At 43.7% G+C, this 15,395-nt stretch overlaps 1 protein-coding gene across 1 annotated transcript; it reads left to right on the forward strand.

Moving 5' to 3' along the window:
• The first annotated feature begins 10,674 nt into the window (after positions 1 to 10,674).
• Positions 10,675 to 12,004, forward strand: LOC131292354 (nucleolar transcription factor 1-B-like). The gene is made up of 4 exons (XM_058320810.1): positions 10,675 to 11,100; positions 11,176 to 11,297; positions 11,375 to 11,465; positions 11,879 to 12,004. Exons 1-4 carry the CDS (start codon positions 10,675 to 10,677, stop codon positions 12,002 to 12,004), a joined length of 765 nt encoding a protein of 254 aa, XP_058176793.1.
• The last annotated feature ends 3,391 nt before the right edge of the window (positions 12,005 to 15,395 follow it).

Raw genomic sequence — 15,395 nt, forward strand, 5'->3', positions numbered from 1 at the left:
TAGCTTCCATAACCTAGCAGCAGAAACCCAACATTTATCACAAAAGAAAGCAAACCGCACCATTACTCCCTACATGGACATCGGGAGTAGTTATGTACATGATGTTGTTTGGCAGACATCCTTACGCCACCTGCAAAAAGAGCTACGTAAAAAATATATGTACGAACAGTTGAAGATCATATCGAAGGGCTACAGCTTCTCGGAAAATGTTACGGTAAGAGACGAAGTGAAGAAGCTTTTTAAACAAATCTTCATTCTTGTTGAAAACCGCATCAACGCTGATCAGGCAGAAATTGACACGTAAACAAAAACATTGGATAAGCCATTATGGCAATTACGGCCATAATTAATTTATGGGGCCGAACCCGTAATGATCAAAAGGGGAACTAAAAGGAGCTAGAAAAATATTATAAAAGATAGTGGCAATATAAAAATCTCTCTCTTCCACCAAAAATCACCCGGGTAATTATAATACGCAGCTGAAGTCATCCGAAAAATATCCCGAAAGAAAACTCGCGCAAGAACAAACGCTACTAACATGCTACAAAGGAGGAGGAGAACAAATCAGAATCGAAGAAAGAGTCAACTCCGCAACTGGTGTACCTTATCGAGCCGGAACAGATTGAGCAGGACCTGATGGAAATTTCTAGAAGCGAACCATCAAAAAAACGCAACACTGGTGAACCGTTGGTAATGGTGAACGGGAGTGAAACTTCGTTGACATTTAATGGGCATTTGTTCCATTGTGGAGATTCAATAACAATCAAGGGACTTCAGATGAATCCGATTTCAGGTACAATTAACGTTGTCCCGTTGTCGTGTGGGTGGGCACTTTTTCTTGTCACTGTTTTTTTAGATACTTTTTTTTTATATTTTTCTCAAAATCAAAATATGTTTGTTTTCGCTTACTCATTAGTGGATCTTATATGAAATATGTTAATCAATATACGAAAAATTCGAAGTGGGCACTTTTTCCTGCCGGTCACTGTATATGAAAACACTTTTTCAAAAATGAACTATGTAAAGACAGTAGACACAGTACAGACCATCACTAACCGACGATCATTTACAATCCGTTTTAATTGCAGGATGTACGCAATTAGACCCTCGTTTTGATAGAATAATTTCAGGTCAGAAATAAAAACCTATGAGCTTCTGAAATATCTTCATTGTTTATTGTTTTATTTAAAGATTCGCTTGCAAAAATGTATAAGTATGGCTTTATTCGCTACATCACCTTATTTAAGATATTTGTTTGGTGAATATGGCCCACAGAGTCAGGCTTATTTTTCTTGTCTGGCCCTTTTAGTTAAAACTGTGCCGACCCCTGATCTATAACATTGGTGTAAGTAAAAGAAACAGTAAACGAAGGGGATATGGCTGTGACCTAGTTTAACCAACGATTAATTTTTCTCCGAATTTTAGCAGTACGCCACTGCGTTTGCGTCAGTACGCCACAACCGGTATGCTACAGTACCAAACTGGTTTCTCCTGGAAGGTCAATGCCACCAATGTTGTAACGGTGACGCGCAAATCATACTAACGGTTCTTTTTCCGCCGAATTCCAGCCACGCAACGTGTGCACCGAGCGACCCTGACCTTGATAGAAACAATTCGATAATTCACGGTCAGCCTGCTCAGTTCGTTCTTCGCTTCCGCACTGGTATTCAACGGAATGAAAATTATTTTCCCATGAAGTAAAGTCGGTCATTTGGGTCGTTGACCGATCGTGGCGCACACTTGGCGTTGTTGAGCCAGGGGGTAGGATGGTATTCCCTTACCCCTTCCGTCAAATGAATGAAATATTATCACAATACTAGGATTTTTAGGCCAGGTACCTGGCCCGTCAGCAGTCCCTGGCTCCCCTACCGCCCCATTGTTGGTTCCATGCCGTCCCCGTTACAGTTTCTAGGTCTTTCCGCAGAAGGTATATTGTGTTGACAATTGCCGAGCGATAAGTGGGTTCAAATACAAATACGAATTGCGGGATAAAAAATTACGAAATAATCTGACCCTCTCTCTGTTCGACCAGCGCCCGATCTTCACGCGCAAGATGTGTCCCTTTAATTGAAGCCCCCATCGATATGTATGCAAAAGCACTGTTATATCGCAAAATGTAACCAAAAAACCAAACGCGTCTATCGAACAGCTCGGTTAGTAGAAGGTTTTTCGAAGACAGGGACTTGAACCGAATTACCCACACAACACATATGCATGTAAATCGAATATCAACTTGAAATAATCGTACTTCTATGCAATATGATTGAATCGTAAATGATGCTAAAATAATGCCTAAACGTACAAAAGTGGAGGCGCTAACCGTACATTGTTCAAAATGTATATGTTTAGTCGTATATTTTCTAAGTCGGCATCATATACGACTTACGATATACATCAGCCGTACATTGTTCGTATATACGTATGCATAAAGAAAATCGTATTACATTCTTAATCGGCATCATATGCAACAAAGAATATACATTGCTCGTACATTGTCTATGCATAATGCGATTCCGATTCGAAATATACTAATATGAGATTCAATTTATTCAACTTTATACGACTTCGTGTTGTGTGGGTACAGCATATTGTACCAGTTTCTGTGCCACACAGCACATGCAACCGGGTACTGCAACCTTTGCAAACGGTAAAATGTCAGATAGTCAATAAACTGTCAAAATCTGCGCAAATGTGTTTTCGGTCGTCGAGTGACAAATAGATTTGCAAAAATTTGCGCAACTGATATTGCTTGCAAGCCGATGGAAAATAGTTGTTTGTGATGATATTTAATGTTTGTTCAAAAGATTTCGGTGAACACATTACCTCTCTGTAATTTGTTACAGTTAAACATTCAAATCAACACTGAATGCGCTTTCATTTGGATCGGCTCACGAATAGGAGCGTCGATACGAAACAAAACAAAAAAAATGACAGCAAAACTGACATTCGCGCGAGTATTATACACCCGTTTGGAAGGTAAAGCTACATGCTCGCACAGCTCGGACATATCGTCCTATGCCGCTCGCATTCTCGCTCTCTCTCCCTCTCCCCTCTCACTCTCACTCTCTTTTTCTTTCTTTCTCGTTTTCTCCCCATCCCTCTCATTATCACCCAATACCTCTCTTTCTTTGTTCACCACTCTATGTCCCTTACTTACCCAACTCTACCTTCTCACCTTCCACCGCCTATTTCCTACCTCCCTCCTCCCACCACCCATCTACCTCCACTGATGACCATCCACCCACCACCATCAAGCACCACCAACCGCCCACCAACCACCTCCAACCGCCCACCAACCGCCACGAACCGCCCACCAACCGCCACGAACCGCCCACCAACCACCAACAACTGCCCACCAACCACGACCAACCTTTCACCAACCACCATGAACCGCCCATCAACCATCTCCCATCTTCCATCTCCCATCTCCCATTTTCCATCTCCCATCTCCCATCTACTCTTTCTCACTTTGCCAACCACATCTACCATCGCATTCACACTGTCTCGCTCTCTCTCATTATCTCACTCTCTGTCTATTTATCTCTCTCTCTCTCTCTCTCTCTCTCTCTCTCTCTCTCTCTCTCTCTCTCTCTCTCTTATTATCTCTCTCTTTGTCTATTTTTCTCTCTCGCCTTGTCATACATTCCATTTTTATCTCTCTTTTTCCCACTATGTCAGCTTCTATCTTTACTGTATGTCTCTCTCTTTCTCTCTCATTTTATCGTTCTACCTCTCCCTATTTCTTTATCTCACTCTTACACACACTAACAGCACAAAATTCCAACAACAACGCACAGAAGGGTCGGTTTTGCTTAACAGGCCCATTTTTCTGATTTTGAATTAGTAGCGACATTGAATCACGCATCATTCGAATAAGGGTTACTTTTCGCGCGCGTGTTTGTTGGGCCATGGTCGACCCTCGGAAGGAAAATTATTATATAGGATGGCTACATATTAAAATAGTATGTGTACCAAATGTTGTAAAAATCCATTCCATAATTGTTGAATAATTATTATTTTTCATCTTTCTAAGGCATAGGTATTCCGTAGGGGGAAAGGGAAGGAGGGCATTCGAAAGAAAAATTAGCTACACTCCAGCCAAGTTTGGCACGGATACACTTAGTAGATTTTGCGCTGCATACGTGTGATAAGAATTAACGTTTTTCGTTTTGAGCATTGCTATTTTTTTTTTAACTGAAGAGGAGGAGGGTATAGGGAGTCTGGGCCAACTTTATGAGTGACGCCATTCGATTTAGAAACCACAAATACTGCGAAATAAAGAAAAGTAGGGGGTAGTATGGGAGCCTCCCTTTTCCCTTCCCCTAGAAAAATGAAATTTTAATCAATGCTATATCCCTGCGTAAGCAGTATATGTACTGATTTTTGTGAAAATTCGTTCAAGAGTTGTTGAACTATAATTGTTTTTCATTAATTTTAGAGGGTAGGTGTTCGGGAGGGAAAGGGAGGTATAAGGATATTAACAAACGAAGTTCAAATAACTCAACCTTGGAAAATTAGCTACTGTTACAAACGCGTAACGTTTGTAACGCTCCGTCCCACGAGCTGCCAAATTCCGATAATCTTCGGGCTAGCGGCCAACTTCGGGCAAAGTCAGGTGGTGGGGGGCGTCGGCCGGTATAAAAGGAGCGCACTCGCGCAGGAAACCCTTTTCCCTGTAAAATAGACTGGAAATAAACAGTGAAAGTTTTAAAACGCCGCCAGTACGGCAGTTTACTAAAAATCATAAGTTTTATTTACCACCACTTACACCACAGGGACGAAGCGGTTGCTTTTGCAACATTTTTTAAAACTTTCAACAAGTTTCACCGAATCAAGCAGCACGAGCCGATACCACTCCGTTTCGTCAAAGATGTCAACAACCGAAGCATTAGCGGGACTGATCGAAGATCACAACGACGCCTTGAGTGCAACCGGTGCGGACGACGATAATGGGGCGTTTAGGACGTATGATGCTCAGCGGGTTAATTCGACGGAGGTAAACCTGTCCACCGAAGACGACTCGACCACCGTCGAACCAGCTGGAATCGCGCCTGCGCCAATCTACTTGGAACGGCAAATCATCGCGCTGGAGAGGAGGGAGCTCGAACTCGAGCGCAAAAGCATTGAGCTAGCAAAGCGTGAGCTCGAACTTCAAAAAAGGATGCTGCATCCTAAACGCAGCGAAAACGGTCAAGGTCCACAAACCGAGATCGAAAAAGCGGAGGACTGGCCGAAACGGACGGCGCAACTCGGGGCGATGACCGGGCTTTACGACGCTGATGCATCGAGCAGCAGCATCGCACAGCAGACGAGAGAGCGCGTACCGTTCACCCACACCACTCCCCTGCCGTCATACTCGAGTCCACCTACACTGCAGGACGCTTTTAGGCGGGACTTAGAATTCCTGCATAAAAAACATGAGCTGGAGGATAAGTTCGCGACGGAACGAGAACGGTTGTTTAGGGGATACGGTGTGCTTGGAGGTGAGCACCGCACACACAACACACCTAGTGACACTTCCGCAACACCGAAGGTGAATTTCACCACGACCGTGCTGGAACAAAGCCAACTCACCGCGCGCAAAGTAGCCAGCAGAGAACTACCTAGTTTTTCCGGTGCCGCCGAAGAATGGCCGATATTTATCGCAAGCTACGATAGCTCAACGGCCATTTGCGGCTATTCCGATGAGGAAAATCTGTTGCGCCTGCAAAAGGCGCTCAAAGGCAGAGCTCGCGAAGCTGTGCAACACTTAATCCTGTTTCCGGCTGGCCTGAAACTCGCGATGGCGACCCTGCGGTCTCAATTCGGACGGCCGGCGGTGATCATCGAATCGATGATCACCAAAATACGCAACATGCCCACGCCAAGGGAAAACCGCCCCGATCTTCTGGCAAACTTCGGCGTGGTAGTGAGGAACATGTGTGCTACCATCGAGGCAAGCGGTCTGCTCGACTACATGTGCAACATTGCACTGCTGCAGGAGCTTGTCGGGAAGTTGCCGCCTTCCGCATTTTATCAATGGGCATGGCACACCCGAAACTCTCACAACACGACACTCCGAGATTTCGGTCACTGGATCGGGGAGCTTGCGGACGGCATAGGAGCCTTGCCTGTTACGTACACACCATCGGCTCCAAACACGATGCGATCCGAACGATCCCGCCCAGAACAACACCCGACGCGACGGACAAACGCGTTTGTGAACGTGCATGCAACGGAGGTGCAGGACGATACAACACGTAGCAGCGGCAAAGTGTGCGTAGCATGTGACGGCCAGTGTAGTGTCCTTACAGAGTGCGCGACGTTCTTATCACTTAATGTGAAGGCGCGGTGGGCCATCGTGAGCCAGCGGAAGGCGTGCTCCCAGTGCCTGAAGTGGCATCGAAACACGTGCCGTATGACCAGCGTATGTGGACAAAACGGTTGCACGCAGAAACACCACACTCTGCTGCACAACGAGAAAGGCGGTAACCGGCCTGCTTTGACAACGGCGGTGACGATGGCAGAGTGCAATGTCCATGTGAACGCTGCGGACGAAGTTCTACTACGATACGTTCCGATCGTCCTGCACGGCAAAGGAAAGGCGATAAAGACGTATGCATTGTTGGACGACGGATCCTCATCGACCTTCATTGAACACGACCTGGTCGAAGAGCTGGGGTTAAGTGGAGTTCCGCAGCCGCTGCGTATTAGCTGGACCGGTAACCAGAAACGCGAGGAGGCCGGATCAGTCCGGTTGGCCCTTACACTTTCCGGCGCCTTTGACGGTAGCAAGCGCCATAAACTATCGAAGGTACACACGCTGGAGAAACTCGCGCTACCAGAGCAGTCGCTGGACACGGTATCAATGTCCAAGCGATACAAACACATCACGGGAGCGAAGGCCGAATCCTACGCTGCAGTTAAACCCCGGGTGCTGATCGGAGTGGACAACTGTATATTGGGTCAATCGTTGTTGACTTTAGAGGGAAAAGCCAACCAACCGATTGCAACGAGAACTAGGCTGGGATGGATTATTTACGGCCCAGGTCTACGCTCGGATACTTCGACCGAAAATTTAACAGCCGCACATCACGACAATCGTTTCTGCAGCGATGTTGATAATGCCGGGCAGCACGTCACATCTAGCACCAGAAGAGCACAACTCTCGCAGCAGCTGGGAATGTTGAAAAAGAAAGTAAAGGTGACAAGTAACCGCTTTCAGATCGGTATCCCATCTGTCGATGGTAACGTACAGTCATACTTTCAAAAGAACCGCATCGCATGCACCTACATAATGAGCCTAATTTTCCAACTCTTCCTCAGCACTGTCGATCAAGCATACAACCTGCATAGATGGATCCCCAGCGGGCCATGGTTCCAGTGGTTGCTGACTCTATGCATTTGGCTAGTGTATGGGCTATCGACAGAAGGGATTTCGCTAATTCTGCACCACACAATTCAGAGCTGTTATCTCATTGCCTCGGCATGCCAGTTGGTATGTAACCATGTGACACGATTACTAATAAGCCTCCTGACCGTGACATTAGAGGGCGCCAGCAGAAGGAAACCTTCGACCGTCTTCGATGACGGCTCTATGGCACTGCGACTTAAAAGGAAAGGAGATGGGAAAGAGAGTATCACGGACGGAGCAAAGCATGTACAGGTGCAGCAAGTGGGACGGAGGAGAAGTAAATATGGCCAAGTCGGCATAATTACTCGGGGGGCAATGTTACAAACGCGTAACGTTTGTAACGCTCCGTCCCACGAGCTGCCAAATTCCGATAATCTTCGGGCTAGCGGCCAACTTCGGGCAAAGTCAGGTGGTGGGGGGCGTCGGCCGGTATAAAAGGAGCGCACTCGCGCAGGAAACCCTTTTCCCTGTAAAATAGACTGGAAATAAACAGTGAAAGTTTTAAAACGCCGCCAGTACGGCAGTTTACTAAAAATCATAAGTTTTATTTACCACCACTTACACCACAGGGACGAAGCGGTTGCTTTTGCAACAGCTACCTTCCAGCCAAGTTTGGTGTAAATCAACCCGGTAGATTTGGCGTGATGCGAGCACATACATATATATTTATATACAGACAACGGTGACTTTTATATATTAGATGACACAAAATTGGTCTTATCAATTTATACCAAACATAATTATAAGAAAACCAATTTTTCAAGTGTGAAATGTCTGTCACCAGAAAAATAAAAATTATGTTGTGGTGTATATCTTTTATCGGTATCCATAACTCGTGGTGACCTTGTATCAACGCATACTGCGTGAAACCACTCGCGGTCGCGGACTTATCGAAGCGGAGGGTTTGTCATCGTGTAAAACTTGAACTCAGATGAAAACTCAGAAGTTTTTAGCTTACTGGATGCACGACGGGCATTACGACCTCGTCCGATCAGTGTCCACCGAATAGTTCTGTGGTCTATTCGGTATCGATTTATTTATACGGTTTCTAAGGGCTAGTTTACAGGTGGTTGAATAAGTGTTGGTAATGAGGCTGACCTACTTTACAAAAGTTGTTTACCGGTTCTATAAATGCGCGATCGAACTCAATAACCTAATTATTCTTGAAAAACATCAATATATCCAATCAGCATGCACCAGCTTGAGCTATTGACAAACCTACAAATCCCCAACGAGTTAGGAGGAAGAGGTGTGTTCTAACTTTATTTGACAATCATGGATCGGATGTGTCGCATTGACAAGGCGTGTGCTTTCTTTTTGGGGAAAATAATAAATTCGGATTGAACGGAAATTTTTTGAGAACATAGTTATTTCGGGTTGTCGCGTTCGTCGTGTTGCGAACGAACATGAAAGCTGAAAGAAAACATTTCTACCGATACACTTCATTGAAGGTCATCCCGGTCAAAGCCGCTTATATCGTCAAATAAACAAAACCGGGAATAAGTCGAGTTTCTCGCAACCGATCTCGCATTGTGATATATTTTTGGAGAGGTAAATTTAGGACCAAGTTTATTTGTTTTATTTCGATATGTGCAGATGTAAATAAAAAAAAGTGTTTTGGAGCAGAAACAGACAATTGCTCCATTAACGTATCAAGGTGACTTCAATGTCATCATGTGTACAAAAATAAGAAGAATTTTAATTCTTGTATTCTCTGCTAGAAAAACACTTTCATTTTTGAATTATTGAAAGATAAACTATCGCAGTTGAATCAACTGACGTTGACACTTCATTGAAGGTCTTCCCGGTCAAAGCCGCTTACATCGTCAAACAAACAAAACCGGGAATAAGTCGAGTTTTTCGCAACCGATCCCACATTATGATATAGTTTTGGAAAGGTCAATTGGAGACGAATAAGATTTAATTAATTTCGATTTGGTCAGGTGCTGATTAAAAAAAGTCTTTTAGCGCAGAAACAAATACAAATTTAATTGTCTTCTATGTCAGCATGTTTACAAAATGCGGTTCCTACATTTTAGTTCTTCAAGTAGGTGGTCGTAGAGCAATAAAAAAAATAATCTTATTTCTTGTTTTTATGCTTGAAACAGTACTTTGTTTTTGAAAAATTAAAACATAATTATTTCAAGTCCGAGCAACTGACGACAAGCAAATAGGATGAAGATGTATAATTAAAGAACACATTTCTACGGGTAAACTTTACCGAAGGTGATTCCGGTGAGCTGTATATTGTCAAATAAGCAAATCCGGGCATAAGTTGTGTTGTTTGCAACCGATCTCGCATTATTATATATTTTTGGAATGGTAAATTGCGGACCAAGAAAACTTATTTCATTTCGATATGGTCAGATGCAGATTAAAAAAAGTCTTTTGTAGCAGAAACGAACCATTATTGCATCAACGTATGAAGGTGGTTTCAATGAAACCATGTTTACAAAACACGGGTTCAGTTCTTCAAGTAGGTCTGCGATGATTCTGTTTCTAGCAAAACAACAAGAAATGAAATTATTTTATTCATTGTTTTGCTAGAAACAGAACTTTGTTTTTTATTAAGTAAAAAATTATTATTTCGTTATCTTTAGACTTACTTCGAAGAAAGCAGGAGAAAGATGAATGTTGAAAGAACATATTTTTACGATTGCGGTTCATCGTAGGTGCACCATGGTACTGGTCAAAACTGCTGATATCGGAAAAAACTACAAAACCGGAAATAAGTCTGGTTGTAAGAACCCGATCTCGCATTATTAAATATTTTTGGAAAGGTAATTTGGAGACCAAAAGATTCATTTTTAATATATATGCGCAGATGTGAATTAAAAAAAAGTCTGTTACAGCAGAAACAAATAATTTTTCGTATGAAATTGAAGACAATTGTCGTGTTTACAAAGTGTGGGTTCAGTTCTCCAACGAGAATAACGAAAACCAATGAACGAATTAATTATTATTCTTGTTTTGAAATAAGTTGCTCACTCTAGTCGTTATAATTAATTTTATGATGATTCTTCCACATGGTCGCAACAATATCGGAACAGTTACGTTGAAAGAAACAACATTTTCTTGATTTTGTTTGTGAGCTATTGAAAAATAATAAATTCCTTTTCGTTCAACTGACATTTCAGTTGTCCAGCAGAAGCAAGACAGAGAATCGACTCAATGTACCTGCCAAAAAAAACCGACGTCATTTTACAGACGCCTGCCTACGGACGAAAAAAGTAGACGCAACCTATTTTACTCCAGAGAAAATAAAAAGTTTGGTGCAGAAAATGGCCTCGAGTTTGATTAACGCATGTGAGGATTTGTTCGGATCGGCGGAGATCGAACAAGGTGCGGTTTTTGGAAACGTTGCTGCAGAACAGTGGACGGAAGCCGAGTACGCTGATTTGGTCCTCCAGCTTCGAGCCATTTTGCCGGCGGAGGACGACAAAAAAGCCGACGTCCGGCTTAAGAAAATAAATTGGTCTTGCGTCGCTGTCGGCAACCACACGGCCGAAGAAGCGGAGGTGGCGACAAAGTTGTTGCTACACAAAATTGATAAGCATCGGACCCTGGACGAAATGCTCTGCATTGTGCAGAAGAAAGGGATTCAGGCGTGTTTGGCAGAGAAGCCGAAACATCCACCAAATGAATACAACCTTTTCATAAAAGCAAACCTCCGGATGCTAAAATCGCAGCATCCGGAACTAACTTGGGTAAGTGCTGCGGTGCATGTGGTCGCTAAAGGATTATGGTTGCAACATTTTTTTCAATTCTCTTCTCGTTTTCAGGCCGAGCTGCTTCGGAAAGCGGGCAAAAAGTACAAGCTGCTTTCCGCAGAGAGCAAAGCAGTCTACAAACAGCTCGCAACCTGGGCGAAAGTAGACTACAATGAACAGATGAAACAATATTCGTAAGTTTAAAGAATCGACCGAAAGGTTACTTGTTTTTAATTGATTAAAAAATTTGTTTTGTTTTGTTCACTTTTAGCTTCCATAACCCAGCAGCAGAAACCCAACATTTATCACAAAAGAAAGCAAACCGCACCATTACTCCCTACATGGACATCGGGAGTAGTACTGTACATGATGTTGTTTGGCAGACATCCTTACGCCACCTGCAAAAAGAGCTACGTAAAAAATATATGACGACAAAAAAGCCGACGTCCGGCTTAAGAAAATAAATTGGTCTTGCGTCGCTGTCGGCAACCACACGGCCGAAGAAGCGGAGGTGGCGACAAAATTGTTGCTACACAAAATTGATAAGCATCGGACCCTGGACGAAATGCTCTGCATTGTGCAGAAGAAAGGGATTCAGGCGTGTTTGGCAGAGAAGCCGAAACATCCACCAAATGAATACAACCTTTTCATAAAAGCAAACCTCCGGATGCTAAAATCGTAGCATCCGGAACTAACTTGGGTAAGTGCTGCGGTGCATGTGGTCGCTAAAGGATTATGGTTGCAACATTTTTTTCAATTCTCTTCTCGTTTTCAGGCCGAGCTGCTTCGGAAAGCGGGCAAAAAGTACAAGCTGCTTTCCGCAGAGAGCAAAGCAGTCTACAAACAGCTCGCAACCTGGGCGAAAGTAGACTATAATGAACAGATGAAACAATATTCGTAAGTTTAAAGAATCGACCGAAAGGTTACTTGTTTTTAATTGATTAAAAAATTTGTTTTGTTTTGTTCACTTTTAGCTTCCATAACCCAGCAGCAGAAACCCAACATTTATCACAAAAGAAAGCAAACCGCACCATTACTCCCTACATGGACATCGGGAGTAGTACTGTACATGATGTTGTTTGGCAGACATCCTTACGCCACCTGCAAAAAGAGCTACGTAAAAAATATATGACGACAAAAAAGCCGACGTCCGGCTTAAGAAAATAAATTGGTCTTGCGTCGCTGTCGGCAACCACACGGCCGAAGAAGCGGAGGTGGCGACAAAATTGTTGCTACACAAAATTGATAAGCATCGGACCCTGGACGAAATGCTCTGCATTGTGCAGAAGAAAGGGATTCAGGCGTGTTTGGCAGAGAAGCCGAAACATCCACCAAATGAATACAACCTTTTCATAAAAGCAAACCTCCGGATGCTAAAATCGCAGCATCCGGAACTAACTTGGGTAAGTGCTGCGGTGCATGTGGTCGCTAAAGGATTATGGTTGCAACATTTTTTTCAATTCTCTTCTCGTTTTCAGGCCGAGCTGCTTCGGAAAGCGGGCAAAAAGTACAAGCTGCTTTCCGCAGAGAGCAAAGCAGTCTACAAACAGCTCGCAACCTGGGCGAAAGTAGACTATAATGAACAGATGAAACAATATTCGTAAGTTTAAAGAATCGACCGAAAGGTTACTTGTTTTTAATTGATTAAAAAATTTGTTTTGTTTTGTTCACTTTTAGCTTCCATAACCCAGCAGCAGAAACCCAACATTTATCACAAAAGAAAGCAAACCGCACCATTACTCCCTACATCATTTACTCCAAACAAGATATTCATTCAAATATGTCTTGCGCCGACCGGAAACAGCTGTGGAAGTACGCTGACCCTGCCGCAAAACTTCCATACATTATTGAAGCATCGCGGGCGGAACACCACCGGCTTAGCAAGGAGGAGAAAACCATTGACAAGGCAAATGGAAAGCCTCACATCGTGCCACTCGTCACGAGCGACTTCTTTGTCATGAAGTACGGCCAACATAAACCACCATTCACCGCAGCAAAGTGTCGCCGGATTGCACGAAACAAATTCCACCGACTATCTACAGCCCGCAAGACAGCAATAGAACAGAAACATAAGGACGCTCAGCTGAAGTACATCATTGATCAACTGGCCTATATTGACAAATTTTTATCTTTACAGATGCAAGCGGAGAGGGAGGAGCTGGATCGGTACATGCTGGCTGTGCTACCGAAAACGGAAGCAGTGGACGAAGACCAGGCCAGATGCAGCACCGATGATTTCGACGACTTGCCGATTGCGGAGTCGACGGCGCTGGACGATGCATCCCTTTTTGGCCATGTTGATCAACGCAACAGCCGTCCTAAAGGAAGAAAACCGGATAATTCGTCGTCGTCATGAATAATTCTTTTAACTATAAAAATGGAAAACCTTGTTCAGTTTTAAGTAATGCATGCAATATAATAAATTAATGCATGCAAATGTAGATATAGCTCATTCAATTATAATAAATGCATGCAAATAAAAAACTATTAAAACCATAACACTCATGTTCAAGTTATTTGAGTTTTGGCTACATTTTCCCCATTTTTGCTGCTCGCACTCTTTAATTTCAATTTCGCTGGCACTCTTTACTTATTTTGTAGTTTGAATCCACGTTTCACCCACACTTCGTGCATGATAAACTACATCTCATAAACCCAGCAAAGCATAATATGGAACGCAAAATCAAGCGTAGCTCAGGCTGCATCAAACCAATCTCGCAAAACAAAACAGTTTTGGAAACGTTATGCGGAGCCCAACAACATACCATCGAGAGCGAGAAAATCCGATGCTTTTTCAGCAAAATCATGTGTTAGGGGAGACATCACCGATATTGTCCCCGTTGAGCCGGTTTTCAGTACCGTAAAAAACACAAAATCAAGCGTAGCTCAGGCTGCATCAAACCAATCTCGCAAAACAAAACAGTTTTGGAAACGTTATGCGAAGCCCAACAACATACCATCGAGAGCGAGAAAATCCGATGCTTTTTCAGCAAAATCATGTGTTAGGGGAGACATCACCGATATTGTCCCCGTTGAGCCGGTTTTCAGGTGACATAAAGCCTGAGAACATCGTGTTGGATGCGAACGATACCGTAAAGTTGATAGATTTTGGATTTACTTGCTGCTTGTCGAAGGTAGATGATGAGGATGAGCTGCGGCTGTCGGAAACCTTCTGTGGGAGTTTCGCATTCGCAAGCCCGGAGTTCGTCATTTGTAGACCGTACGCTCCGCAATCGTGCGACTTATGGACATCGGGAGTAGTTCTCTACATGATGTTGTTTGGCAGACATCCGTACGCCACCTGCAAAAAGAGCTACGTAAAAAATATATGTACGAACAGTTGAAGATCATATCGAAGGGCTACAGCTTCTCGGAAAATGTTACGGTAAGCGACGAAGTGAAGAAGCTTTTTAAACAAATCTTCATTCTTGTTGAAAACCGCATCAACGCTACTAACATGCTACAAAGGAGGAGGAGAACAAATCAGAATCGAAGAAAGAGTCAACTCCGCAACTGGTGTACCTTCTCGAGCTGGAACAGATTGAGCAGGACCTGATGGAGATTTCTAGAAGCGAACCATCACCGAAACGCAACACTGGTGAACCGTTGGTAATGGTGAACGGGAATGAAACTTCGTTGACATTTAATGGGCATTTGTTTTATTGTGGAGATTCAATAACAATCAAGGGACTTCAGATGAATCCGATTTCAGGTACAATTACCCGTCTTTCCCAGGAAAGCCTGTACTTCAAATAAGATAACCTGGACAGTGAGCAGTGTACCATTCTCTACCCTCTCAACAACCTGCTTAAGAAGGACGTACCCCCGAAACACTGCACGAAGTAAAGCCAGCCAAATTGTGGCCAAATCGGGACACGAATATTCAGAAAGATTTGGTTGGAAATTTCCGAAGCAAAACCGAAGTTGCCGCGGCAAAAACGAAAAATGGTGGCCCCTTTCGGGGCCCTCGCTCTTTTTCTCTTCTCTTCCTTCTACACATTCTCATGTCTCGAGCTGTTACGCGGAATTGAACCGCGTTGTTTCCACTCCGGCCTCTGCGCACCTACCCCAAGACCGTCGCTCTTTGTTGAGAACGGTGTGCTAAAGGCCCAATATATATCTACTGCGTAGTCGTTTGTATGGACTGTATGGGAATGCATCGTTCGAGCTCAACCCGCTCTAGCCATTTAAACCTCTCGCGGAGCGAATTCATATTGCCAGCGCGTTTCGGTTTTTGCTCTTCATTTAGCGATCGCTTGCGCTGCGTACGTATGCATGAATGACCGCTCGCG

Source organism: Anopheles ziemanni (genome assembly GCF_943734765.1).
Source record: "Anopheles ziemanni chromosome X unlocalized genomic scaffold, idAnoZiCoDA_A2_x.2 X_unloc_5, whole genome shotgun sequence".
Lineage (NCBI taxonomy): Eukaryota > Metazoa > Arthropoda > Insecta > Diptera > Culicidae > Anopheles > Anopheles ziemanni.